At 36.4% G+C, this 12,500-nt stretch overlaps 1 protein-coding gene across 6 annotated transcripts in view; it reads right to left on the reverse strand.

The window, feature by feature from the left end:
• Positions 1-6,032: 6,032 nt before the first annotated feature.
• Positions 6,033-12,500, reverse strand: part of LOC144956963 (uncharacterized) — an 11,617-nt gene continuing 5,149 nt past the window's right edge. For 4 of the 6 annotated variants that reach the window (XR_013642051.1, XR_013642054.1, XR_013642053.1 and 1 more), the window contains exons 3-4: positions 7,897-10,409; positions 6,033-6,510 (exon numbers count right to left, since the gene is read on the reverse strand). Coding sequence is in view for 2 of the 6 variants with exons in the window: in XM_078887831.1 (XP_078743957.1) it covers positions 8,763-10,409 (1,647 nt within the window). In the remaining 4 variants the exon portion in view is untranslated. Of the gene's footprint in view, positions 6,511-7,896; positions 10,410-12,500 lie in introns of those variants that run through there. The other 2 variants (XM_078887831.1, XM_078887830.1) reach the window with 1 other exon arrangement.

Consider the following 12,500-nt stretch of genomic DNA (forward strand, 5'->3'; position numbering starts at 1 on the left):
TTTCAGAAAACATTGCCTTCTAGAAAGTTGTATTCCAACTTGCGATTCATCCTTGCCAAGTACGTCTAATGATTTCGAAATACAATGCTTCACATTTCATTAAGAACTTCCCAATGACCAAACAAATAAACGCCTTATACATGCTTTGTTAGAATGCCAAACAGAACGTAAAATGCCATCAGGCAATTTCTCTCCGTCAACACTGCCAGATAGAAATTTACAATCCAGCAGGCAATTCCTGTTCGTTAAAAATGCCAGATAGAAAGCAACACCCCATTAGGCAATCATTCTGTCTCGCCCAATCACATTTTACAATGCTTGATAAAAAAAACTATTTTCCATCAGGCAATTTCTATTTAATTTCTCAATCGCTGCACATAAATGCGAACAAAACCGCTATCGGTTCGGATTTTGGAAACAAGATGGAGACTATTTGGACTTATTATCTTAAGGAGAAACAGAAATATTCCAATGGCGTTATTCTTAACCAAGAGGAAATAACATACATAAAGGCAGGCCCACAACGAGCATAATATACAATACGATAAATAAAGACCTCAAGCGCCTAGATGACACACAAGAACTGATATGCCAAAAGGGTTTAGAACACATGAGATCAATCGCAGCAGACCGTCACCACTGGAAAGAACGCTTTCAACAAATCAGAGAAGTTGTCAAAGCGTCTCAGTCCGAGGATAAGGAGGCGATCGGCAATATAGTCAAGTAAGTCAATTTCTCTCCATCAACAATGCTAACGTCCTTCTCTTTTCGTGGCCAAGTGGAGTTGTAGTAACAGTCTGGCCGTGGGTTCAAATCCTCATCGACGCAAAGTATTTTTTTTCTCTTTTGTCTTATGGCACTTTAGTGTCCACATAATTTTTTGTTATTATCAACATAATTGTCTGCTCTACTCACTTCTCTTAATTAATATCCACCCAATATTGTAGCTCATTGAATGTCTAAATCGTTTCTGTATTATGTTTGTGTTGAGAAGCACATTAGCTTAACTGCTGGCTGAAAATCTGTAGTGTATTAGAGTTAAAGACTAATGACAGGGAGAGAACTTGTTCCTTTGTTGATAAATAGAGGGACTTAACCTATCTGACAGCAACAAAGTCATGGGACATAATCCAGTAAATACAACGAAATAATTTGTCAGGGAAGAATTACATCCCATTGATGTTGTTGGCGACAAACTTCGTGGCGTTTTTGTGTTCAACACAATATATAATATATATATATATATATATATATATATATATATATATATATATATATATATATATATATATGACCTCAAGAGGTTGCGAGAGTGACTCAAGATAGTTACTACGTTTGATACCACTTTTTTTATTGGAGTGGTGGTTAGTGTGGAATGTAGGGTGCCCCTCTCGTGGACAGGCGAACTGGCCGTAGCAGTCGAGTCGTGGGTTTCAATCTTCATCACCGCAAAAGTTTTTATTCTCTATTGTCTTCTGGTACTTTACTACTCACTTCATTTCTTGTTTTTAGACAGAAGTTTATACTCTATTACGGAGTTTTTCTCCATCAAAATTGCTAAATAAAAGTTTGCAATCCTTTCAGGAAATATTCTTCTTTGGCCTCACATATGCAGCTTATTGGTTTTCATTTTATATTTCTTCATAGAAAGTTACATTTGATCAAGAATTCCTCCCTTGCCAAATAAATAAACACCTCATCAGTGTTATTGTACATTGAGAGATAAAGCTTTACATTGACATTTCTTTAGGAAATAATTCATTCCTCTCTGGATAGGCAATAAAGCCGTATCCGTGATATGTTACAACTTATTTAAAATGGTAATACTTTATAGATGTTGAAGCTTACATTCCATTGGCAAAAATTCAATTCCTCTCGGGCCAAGAAAATACACATACTCTCATCTGTGCTGGTAAAAAAAAAAGTCGGATGTTGATAACCTTCATAAATAATAATTGAGCTTTATATGGCGCAATATCCACTAAATGTGCTCAAAGCGCTTTACAAGGGTCCCTGGTCAACAGAAACATTTAACATGTAGGATGGGACATGACGCCTGTTTGGCGATATTACAATTATTCGGACAAAGATAACGCTGTTAACGGTCAGTTACTCATTTTACACCTGAGTACGGTGAGAGAATGTGATTAAAGAGCTTTTTCCAAGGACTCAACTATGCGCAGAACGCGAGGCTCGAACCCAGGACCTTCCGTCCCGAAAGCGAGTGACATACCACTAGACCACATAGCCGCTCAATAATATAATTCCTTCCTACAATGATCTCGATTTTTTAAAGTCCCGACGAATGACCTGACGTGTCAGAATGGAAAAAAAAAGAGTGTCAGTGAAAACTAGTTAAATTATAATACCGTATTACAGAAAGGGTGTGAATAGCATTGTGCATGTAGCACTATATTGTTCGTTTGAAGTATACTATTATACCATAGAAGTGTGTTCTTGAATTAATGTGGTTAATATGGTGTTGAAGTGTTATGGATATGAACTGAATTTTAATGTAGTGTTTTTTTTGCATCGAAAAAAATACCGCAAAAAATCCCTGGTTTGCACTGTGGCCGCAAAAATCCGCAGCTTTTTGCAATATTTTGCAAATTTTTGAGATTTTATAAGTTTGTGGGAGTAGTTGTTGTTAACTGTGCAGTTTTCCGTTTGTTTATGTGTTTTTGGAAGGGATTTTTTAAATTCTAATAAGAAAATAGTTGCACATCATTTTTTTTTACAGTTACAACATTTCCAAAAGGAGCTCCATCACTAGGCTGTTTCCAACTGCTGTACTGTAATGATGGATTGCTTATTTTCTGAGCAGCCGATAAAGAGATGGGGTCCTTGTGTTATTTTAATAAAACAAATTGTAGTTAAAACTACAAATTGACCCAGGGTTGGTGAGCACAATTGGGGATTGAACCAGGGACCATTTGAGATGGAGGTCCATGGAGATAACACCCATGATAATGGATAGTCAATATTAGAGGGGAGGAAACCTTGTGACCCTGAGTTGTAGATAGTAGTGGGGAATGAATTCGAGGAGAAGACGAAATGTAGACACAAGTGGGAAGTGAACCTGGGTGCACCCTGGACTATGGGAAATATCTAATGGAGAGTAAACCCAAGACTTTTGGATGTGAACGTCAGTGGGGATTGAACCTGGGAATGTGTGTGATCTATCGCTGAAAGGCTGATTTTCACACGCTCTGTGATTTGTTGATGTTTTACAACGATTTCTATTCTTACTGGATTATAATTTTATATGTGGATGTGTATAATTTCACGTGCTTTACCGTGATGAAAATTTTATCGTAACTTTTAAAACGGTTTTGTGATAATTTTAGGATTGTTCCCCAATAATTTAAATGAAATAGAAAATATTTTAGATCTCTGTGTATCGTGAGTTATTTCAACGCTATTCACAGCCATTGACACAGTCGCCGACTTACTATGGCCACAACGACGTACGACCGGCCAACAATATTGTCCTTATCAAAACAAAACATTCTATACCTAACCTGTCACCCATTACTATTTTTAGATTATAAACAAACGAAATATTGTTAGAACAGCAAAAACAACAAAGAAAAGGAAGACAGATTAAAAGGCAAACATAAAGAAAAAGAGAAACTAAGGCTGAAGAAATCGCTGGGTCGCCAAAATTCGGTTTATAATAGGGCCGGCGACGCGAAAAACGATAACAACACTCTTCCATGTGACAATAAACACTATGAAAATAGCGTTCGAGACCGTCTCAATAATGTTGACCATGTTAAAAGAATCAGAATAAACTTTCAGAGCACTTAAGCAATGCGAGAGGCTTTTTGGAATGTTGTTGAGTCAACGAAGCGAGATGTCATTATGGGGTTGTAAGACTTGGTTGGCGACAGAAATTAAAGACAGTGAAATTAGACCACCAAGATAAAACATTTATAGGCGGTATAGCAGTGATGGTTATGGCGGTGTCATACTGATTATTAGATCAACCCTATACACCACTAAAATCGACAATCTTGACTTCGAGTCCGAATTTGTTGCAGCTCGCGTTTAAGCACTTGGTAACGGACGCTTAATTATTGGATCATTTTATGTAACGACATCAAGATGCTGTCAAATTCGTTCGCTTCATCGACCATCTGGATAGATGGTGACGCAATTTTACCCGACATAAACTGGAAAACCGACATCATGAATGGAAATCAGTACCTATATAAAAAGGAAATTAATGAATTCTTTCTAAATACCAAAACCGAATTGTGTTTCAGCAAAATATTCAATTTTCCGACGAGAGGAAGCTCTACTCTCGAACTCCTCCTTACAAACCGTCCAGGTCTCGTTGATGACTGCATGGGCCTCCAGGTATTAGTGGACACGACACGATTCCTTACATTGAATCGAGGATAAGGGCAAAATACAATAAACCTACAAAGCTCAAAATATATCTTTGGAAACGAGCAGATGTGCTTTTTTATATTATGAAATGAAACTCTTCTCAGAACATACTTTCATCTTAAAGAATATAATGTAATGTGTAGGCAATGAACAAAATGTTGTTAATTTTGTTTTAATGTTTTAAGGGCATTTAAGAGCACTTGGTCCATTAAAAACCTTATTACTGATATAATATGATGAAAATGACTCTTTAAAACATTATTTATTAAATAAATAAAATAAATAAAAGTAAATAAAATTCCCTTTATTCATCCCATAGGGGAAATCTGTCTCTAGGGTCTCTTGCAATGAAAGACTGGAATAACCCAGGCATGAGCCGTAGTGCAGCACAACAAATTGAGCTAGGGTGAGGTGGCTTGCTCAAGGCCACACAACGCAGCGGCGGGTGATCGAACTCGGTACATTTCGGGTACGAAGCAAAGGCGTACCGCAGAGCCACTCTGCCCGTGTTTTTTAAAAATATAAATTATTCAAACCGGCACGACATCATGAGTACTATTCTGGGACAAAATAACACATTTGATGTATGCAGTAATGTTATATCAATTTATGTATGTTGCGGATTTGACCTAAGTTGTTGAGAGGCAGGGTTGACCTGAGTTGTTGTCGTTTTACTATATCATATAGACTTGAAGTTTATCGTGGTGCTGTAGGTTTCCAGTGAATTGTGATGAAGTTTTGAGGGAATACGCTGAATAATCAGTGGCGTTGAATGCTTACAGTATAGGATGGTGCCAGAATCAGAAGAAAATGACTTAAAACATGCTATATATGTAAATGCAAAAGAAAGAAAAAAAATTAAAGAAAATACTTACTCAAAGAAGTAAGAGGCGGTATATGCCATTTCTCAGTTTTATTATTATTGTTTAAATGCTGTAATCCATTTCAAAAGATGGATGTGGTGCCAGGCACCAATTCAACCAAAATAACCAAGCCCCTGTGAATAATGCTTGACATTTTAGATACAAAGTTGCTGAATTTGTAATGTTGGTTCTGCGTGTTGCTGGTTTGATGCTATTTATAATGACGTCTTTCAGTGTTGTTGGTTTGAAGTTATTTTTGATGCTACTTTCATGTGCGGTTGGTTTGAAGATATCTGTAATGAAATGTCGTATCAATATTTTTAGAACATATATACAACAGCATACTATTGTGTTGTTCATTTGAAGTCCTTCGCGATGTCTTTAAAATGCTATTGGTTTAAATCCATTTCCGATGTCGTGTTTGTGTTTTCTGGGCTTGGTAATATTATTTGTAATGGCGTATCACTGTAGTGTTGGTTTGAACTGTAACATAAACCAGATAGAATAAGGATTGACAAATCGGACAACATCTTTACAACATCAGTTATCTGCTACATTCAAATCGTAAGAAATGTAAAACAGCCATTACAGTTTTGAACTATAAAGTTCTATCCATAATAGGCTTAAACAGTCGTAATGTCACTTCCCTAGTAATGACGCATAGTAACTTAGTAACTGGTTCTAACCTATCGGAAAAATGGCGGACGCCCTTATGAAATACTAATCCGACGAGCATAAAAGTATATCCAGAGGAGAAAAACATTATAACTCTTATCGTGTTTTACCTTTTATACATTCTGATCACATGACATGTGAAAAAGTTCTAGCCAGCATGAAGAATAAAAAGTATCGATTTTCTTTGTTTAGAACCAAGCTGCTCATTGCTGGGCGGAAGTGACATTGAATCCAATTCTTGGTCGTTGTGATGAGGGATGTTTTCTGGAAAGGCTGGCGTATCCTAGAAAGGTGTATTTTGCTTGTACAGTCCAACTTACTTTTTTAATTTCTATCACTTCAATCTTACTATCTACACCATTGCTGTCAAATTTATGAAACCGTTTACACATGTCACCTATTTCGTTAGTCTTGCAATATGTCAGAATGAATTAGATGCAAAAAATCGATTCTATATTTATCAAAAATGAATAACACACCACTTTTCAAACTGATGTAACTTTTTAACAAAAAAGAAAAATCAAGTATTTTTTCGCGGAATGACCGTTCATTTTTTTGTTAAGAAAGGCATATATGACTTGACTTGACTTAGATGCCTTTCGCGTCTCGACCGAAAGATCGGGTCGCCTTGGCTGTTTCCAGTATTTCCTGTGTGAGGTGTCTCCAATATTGCCGGTCCTCTGCTAGGGTTCTCAGATTTTCAAGGTCCCCTGCCGTTATGAGACTAATGCTTTGTCCAAGTGTTGTGAGGTTTTTGTTTAGGATCACAGGGAGTGTTGTGATCGGTCTTCCTCTGAAAAGGTTCCCGTGTTTTTGGAAGTATCCCGACATGGCTTGGTTTGCTGGTATGTTTTTGTCCCTGCGTAGTATGTGACCGAAAAGTTGCCATCGTTGTTGTAAAATGTCAAGGGAGATTGGTCTTTCTTTTGTGATCTTATAGAGTGATTCATTTGAGATCTTTTTGGGGTATTTGATGTCCAGTACCCTTCTTAGCTGTGTGCGATGGAAGGCATCCAGATGTTCTTCTTCGGATTTTGTCAACGCCCAAGTGCCGCAGTTATACAGAAGTACCGGTTTTACAAGAGCATGGTACAGTTTCAGTTTGGTTTTTCTCTTTATTTTGTCACCTCTAATCCATACATTGGTGAGTTTACTGAGTGCGGCGTTTGATAGCTGTTTTCTTCTTTGTACATCCTCGGTGTCTCCAATTAGTGAGCCGACTTTCTTTGTTCTTTTCCATTCCTCTTTGTTCCTCGATATTGTTGTAAATTCGGTTTTATTGGCATTGACTTGGAGGTTATATTTCATGAGGGTATTTTGTATGATGTCTATATTTGCTGGTGTTGATCCAATAAAATCGACATCATCTGCATAGGCGATTTCTCTAGGGATTGCATTCTCAATATGAGTCGTTGGTTTTGGAATGACTTTTCGAACTTCTTTCAGAGCGTGTTCTAAGTATATTGTGAACAGAATCGGGCTCAGACTATCTCCTTGGGGGGTCCCGATGTTACTTTCGAACTGCGTCTGTTTTGTGGCCCCGTATATCCTTGGTTGTATCTTTGTGTTGCTGAGGAGAAATCGGATTATTCGGAGCTCGTCTTCGTCTACTATTTCTGTTAATATCTCCAAAAGTTTTCCTCTGTCGATCGTATCAAAGGCTGCGGACATATCGATTCCGGTTATTGTTATGGATATGTTTTCTTTGAGTGCCTTTGCTGCCAACCATTTATGTGTCCATACAACGTCCGATGTGCTTCGGTCTTGGCGAAACCCGCTTTGGCTATGTGATAGGTATTTTTCTATTTTCGGTCTAATTCTGTTGAGGACAATAGTTGACAGTGTTTTTCTTATGGTATTCAGTAATGTTATTGGGCGCAGGTTGTTTACGGGTCCTTTCGTTTTTCCTGGTTTTTGTATTGTAATTAGGACACCGCTGTTAATGTCCCAGGCATATATGAACATACAATATTTTCCGATGATAAGAATTACCAATTTTAATTGAAATCAGCTCCCCGAGTAGTTCCTACTATTCGGCAAAATGTTTCTGCATTCAGTAGTGGGTAAGTCTACCTCTCACCTCGGTGACAAGTCGATTCCTGTTTCTCATGAAGCAGCAACATCGGGCAGCTTCTTATGGAATCACACTACAAGTTTATATCCAGGTGGCGAAATTATTTCCGAATTCGCGTAGAGTTCCGATGATGAAGCAACAAAAAAAACATTAGTCTCTCAACAATACAAAGCCAGGTACCGTGTAGCAACAATCTGTCGCAAGTATTTAGTAAAGATAAAGTTTGGAGCCAATTCTCCTGAATTTTTGTCGATCGAGTATCTGTGGAACCGGTTGGTCGCCGCGGCAGAGACAGAATTGTCCATAACATTGAAACCCTTTTCTGAAATATTGAGTAGTAGAAAAGCAACGATATATCCGCTCCAGACTCACAGATGGGTATGACTTTGTGATCTACTTCTGTTATAACTGGAGCCCCTTTTTATCATTATTAAAATATATCTATTTGTTTTGTCTGCTAATAGAACATATCGAAGGACATTAAGAAACATAACAAAAGATGCAAGAAAATAAAAAAGAAACAACTAGTATAAACAAAAAAAGAAAAAAACAAAGCAAGACAAATAATGAAGCGAGAGACACCAAATCATTTCGTGGTAGTCACTACTAAAAATATATGTAGGGTATTTAGGGTACTCGCAAAAATGGTTTAATTCTTCAATTTGTTTCGAAACTGCTTTTCATTCTGCCTTTTTTCAAGAATAGCAAATTAACATTTAATTTAGATTGAAGATGGACATTTTATTTGATGCTTCTTAGATACTCTCTTTTGATTTTGATGTTGACATCTCAATAGCAGACCGTTTGAGCCGAAAATAAGTAAGGATACCTGCTATTAGATTAACGTAGAGTTTAGATATACGAGTATTTGCTGTAAATGAGAAGAAGATAAAGAGTCCTTGTAAACCTGCCAGGGGGCTGGCGATAAGAGAGACAATCGGATTGTTGATCTGGATGGCAGCTGCTGTGACGAGAAATGAGAGACCGGTTATGGACGATAGTTTTACATATGTCACAATGTCTTGTTTGTTCTTGTATTCTTTTCTCAATTGACGGACTCCTCTGATTTCCCTCAGTGTCGCGAAAAATAAAAAGCAATTAAATGACATTGTCAACAAAAGAGGAAATAATAAACCCATTATCAGAGTAAGAATGGATGTATTCGTGTCCAAAAAACACGTATGTTTGTCGTAGGCCATAGACTTGCCGTGTGTAATCACCATAGTTATAATAATCATGCTGGTTACCACAAACAAGGGAAATCCAAAAGAGTAAAAACAATTCCACATGAAATGTTTCATTTTGGATCCAGTGATTTTCCCAGTAAACACTCGATACATATGTATGCAGCATGTGTTCATCCAAGTAAATGATGCAACCCAGCTGTAGTGTAGAATCACTCCGTGTACAACACAGTGTGTTTTCTTAAGAAAACCCCCTCTGCCAAAAACCATTGTGACAAGAAGTGACAACTGTGCTGTAAGAAGACAAAAACACAAACACAGTGTGTTTAGTCCAGGAACAGTGCGTAAGGATGGAAACAGTAAATAGGTCATAATGGACGCCGACAGAAATCCGCTTGACAGAAGAATGCACACAATATCTAAGTAATAATTTATGAGTAAAATTGTTTCATCAGCAAACAATTGTATTTTTATGAGTTCCTCAATGAGGTCATTATAAAATTGTGAACAAATTTGAATCTTATCATCTTTTAAGAACATCATGTTTGATTTCCAAACCATGTCAAACTCTCGATTATTTAATTGTATGGATATTTGGAATGTCCCATTTCCTATAACTGACAATCTTGGAAATTCAGTGGTAATATACGGACATGTTAATGTAGGTGATATGTCTAGAATTTTATCATTGGTTGGAAAATCAATGCTATCAGTCTGCATCCATTTCTTAAAATTATTACAGTCTATTGAATTTGACTTTAAACGATAGAAGTCACATATCTCTTTGCCAATACAGATCGTATTCAATGATATATTGTATTCATCACCGTTCTCATCTGTGATTGGTATTATCCAAGGGGTCCTCATGAACAAATCGGTAATCTTGTTCTCAAAATCATCTCTTGACAACGTATAGGGTGCCCGGATGTATCCGTTGAGCTCAATTTCCTGATCGTTTTGTAAAGAGTCTTCAAGTGAAAGACACGTTGACACATGAATGTAGTAATTTAAAGCATCAAATTGTATAAAACTTAAAAAGAACTCGTGAGCAAACTGTGTAAATCTTACGAGTGAAGATTTTTTAACTTCTGGCTCCGGACTAAGTATAATATTAAAGTGGTAAAATAACCCTCTGATTTCATCAATGGCCGTTTCACACGACAGGTATTCGTTCTTGGACACTTTACCGACTGGACATGATAAAGGCAGACAATCGACCTGAAAAAAATTCAATAAAAATAAACAACAAAATATGAAGAAGTAAAAAGCAGAACAAACAAAAACGAACAAATATCAAAAATCAAAAAAAAAACAAAGCAAGAACAACAAATCAAATACACAACACACACAATAAAAAATAAAACAATTTATCAAGCTATGACTTCAAGAACAACGCAAGAGACACAGTCTGGAAGTCGTGAGGATGAGAAAGGGGATTTCTGAGCAATGCATTCTTTTTGCATTTGTAATCAGGTCTGACTATCGATCCCCAGGCAAGGCAAGCTGATCTTTTGTCGGATATTTTTTTTTCTTGTATTTTTTTCTGTTTCATTCAAAATTCTTCAAATCTTTATGGATTTTCAGCGAATTACGATTCATATTTATTCACTTTGTGGATATGAAAATGATAATTTATAACCTTTTATTAATTCAATTCATTCTTATAGCTCAAGTTCCAATCTAATTTCCTGATGGATAAATAAAGTGTATTTATTTATTTATTAATCTATTTATTTGGCCAACGACCAACTACCATAGCTCGAAACGGAGATAATATAAGTGCTTTGGTTGATCAAGTATTATTCTATTCTAATATAGTGGTGGGGGCAAAAGGAGTATGGATTTTCCACATTGCAAGGTATGTATTAACATAATTGGTTGTGAACATGGTTTTACGGAGTCACTGCTTCTGGTAATACTGTTAATATTCATGGTGTTGACATCCAGGTTTTGAAGATGAATATTGGATTGTTAAGAAAAGTAAATTTTACCAATGCAGCAAGGGAAGTCAGGATTCTCAAGTCAACCCAAAAACTGTTTATAAATCTTTGAAATGCGTAGTCACTGTGAGAAAACAAACGACCTGCATACATAGTGTAATATAATACATATATACCCACGTACACACACGTGTTTACACATGGTTAATATCTTATTTCTAGACATGAGTTGAATAGATAGAGGAACCTCTTGTCGATGGCCTAAGAAATTACAGAGTCAAAAATGGAGTTGTTTTTTTTTCTTTTGCCTGTTTTGGCTGTAATTATGATGAACATGGAATGCTGTCAATTCTTCTGACTTGTCTTCTGTTAAAGTTATGGAAAGAGTTTAATTCTAACTGCCTATACTATTCTGTGTGTTTTGGAACATTTTGAAATTGCCGTTTGTTTTTATGTGGAGCTCTTAACTCTTAGCCCTAGATGGGTGACATAGTTTGAAGCAAACATTCATTTGCGATGCACTGTGCAGTACTATTTTTTATAGTCTTTATTGTGTTGGTGTTGTTTCATCGATAAAGGGTCCCAGACAGCGCTACATTGTTTCCTATGTTGTTTTCGTTAAACCACTGAATTATTATTTCTGTGAAGGGGCAAATATTATCACATTGATGAATAAACTATGAGTTTCTATATTTCATGGGATTCCTTTCCGAGCCATGGATACACCTCCTACGAAACATTCAACAAACCGCGTCCCTGTAGTGGTTGTATTAATTTATTTTTAATACACATTTTTTACAGAGTAAGCTCTACGCGTGCTTTATCATTATCTATGTGCAACAAGCTGGCCGCTATAAAATATGTCCTGAAATAAAACAAAACATTGACAATACTGTTATCAATATTTTTATATCACTTTGTTAGAACAAATAAGATATTTGGGTCTTGAGGACTGAATTAACTAAGTGTACGATAAGAGGCTATTGTACGACTTCAGAATCCTTCCAATGAATATACGGTATAGGGTGCCTCTGTGAACATAACTGGTATTTAAACAAATTCAATCCCCCTCCCTCTCTCTCTCTCTCTCTCTCTCTCTCTCTCTCTCTCTCTCTCTCTCTCTCTCTTCCAACTAACTAATGATTTAAAGACAGGAAACAATTACAATGGAACAATGAATGGCTTAAACGCATAATCCACACAACTTGTTAAATAAAGGACATATCATATAAATCATTCCTTTAATTTGCAAAAAGGTTTATATCTATGTGTGAATGTGTATTTGTTTATGTGGCTGAATGTGTGTGTATATGCGGGTGAATATGTTTATGTGTGTGTGTGGGTGTGTGTGTTTGTGTGTTCTTTTAAA

The sequence above is a fragment of the Berghia stephanieae genome, chromosome 11 (assembly GCF_034508935.2).
Source record: "Berghia stephanieae isolate SIO BIC M18660-M18661 chromosome 11, UCSD_Bste_1.3, whole genome shotgun sequence".
NCBI classification, from domain to species: Eukaryota; Metazoa; Mollusca; class Gastropoda; order Nudibranchia; family Aeolidiidae; genus Berghia; species Berghia stephanieae.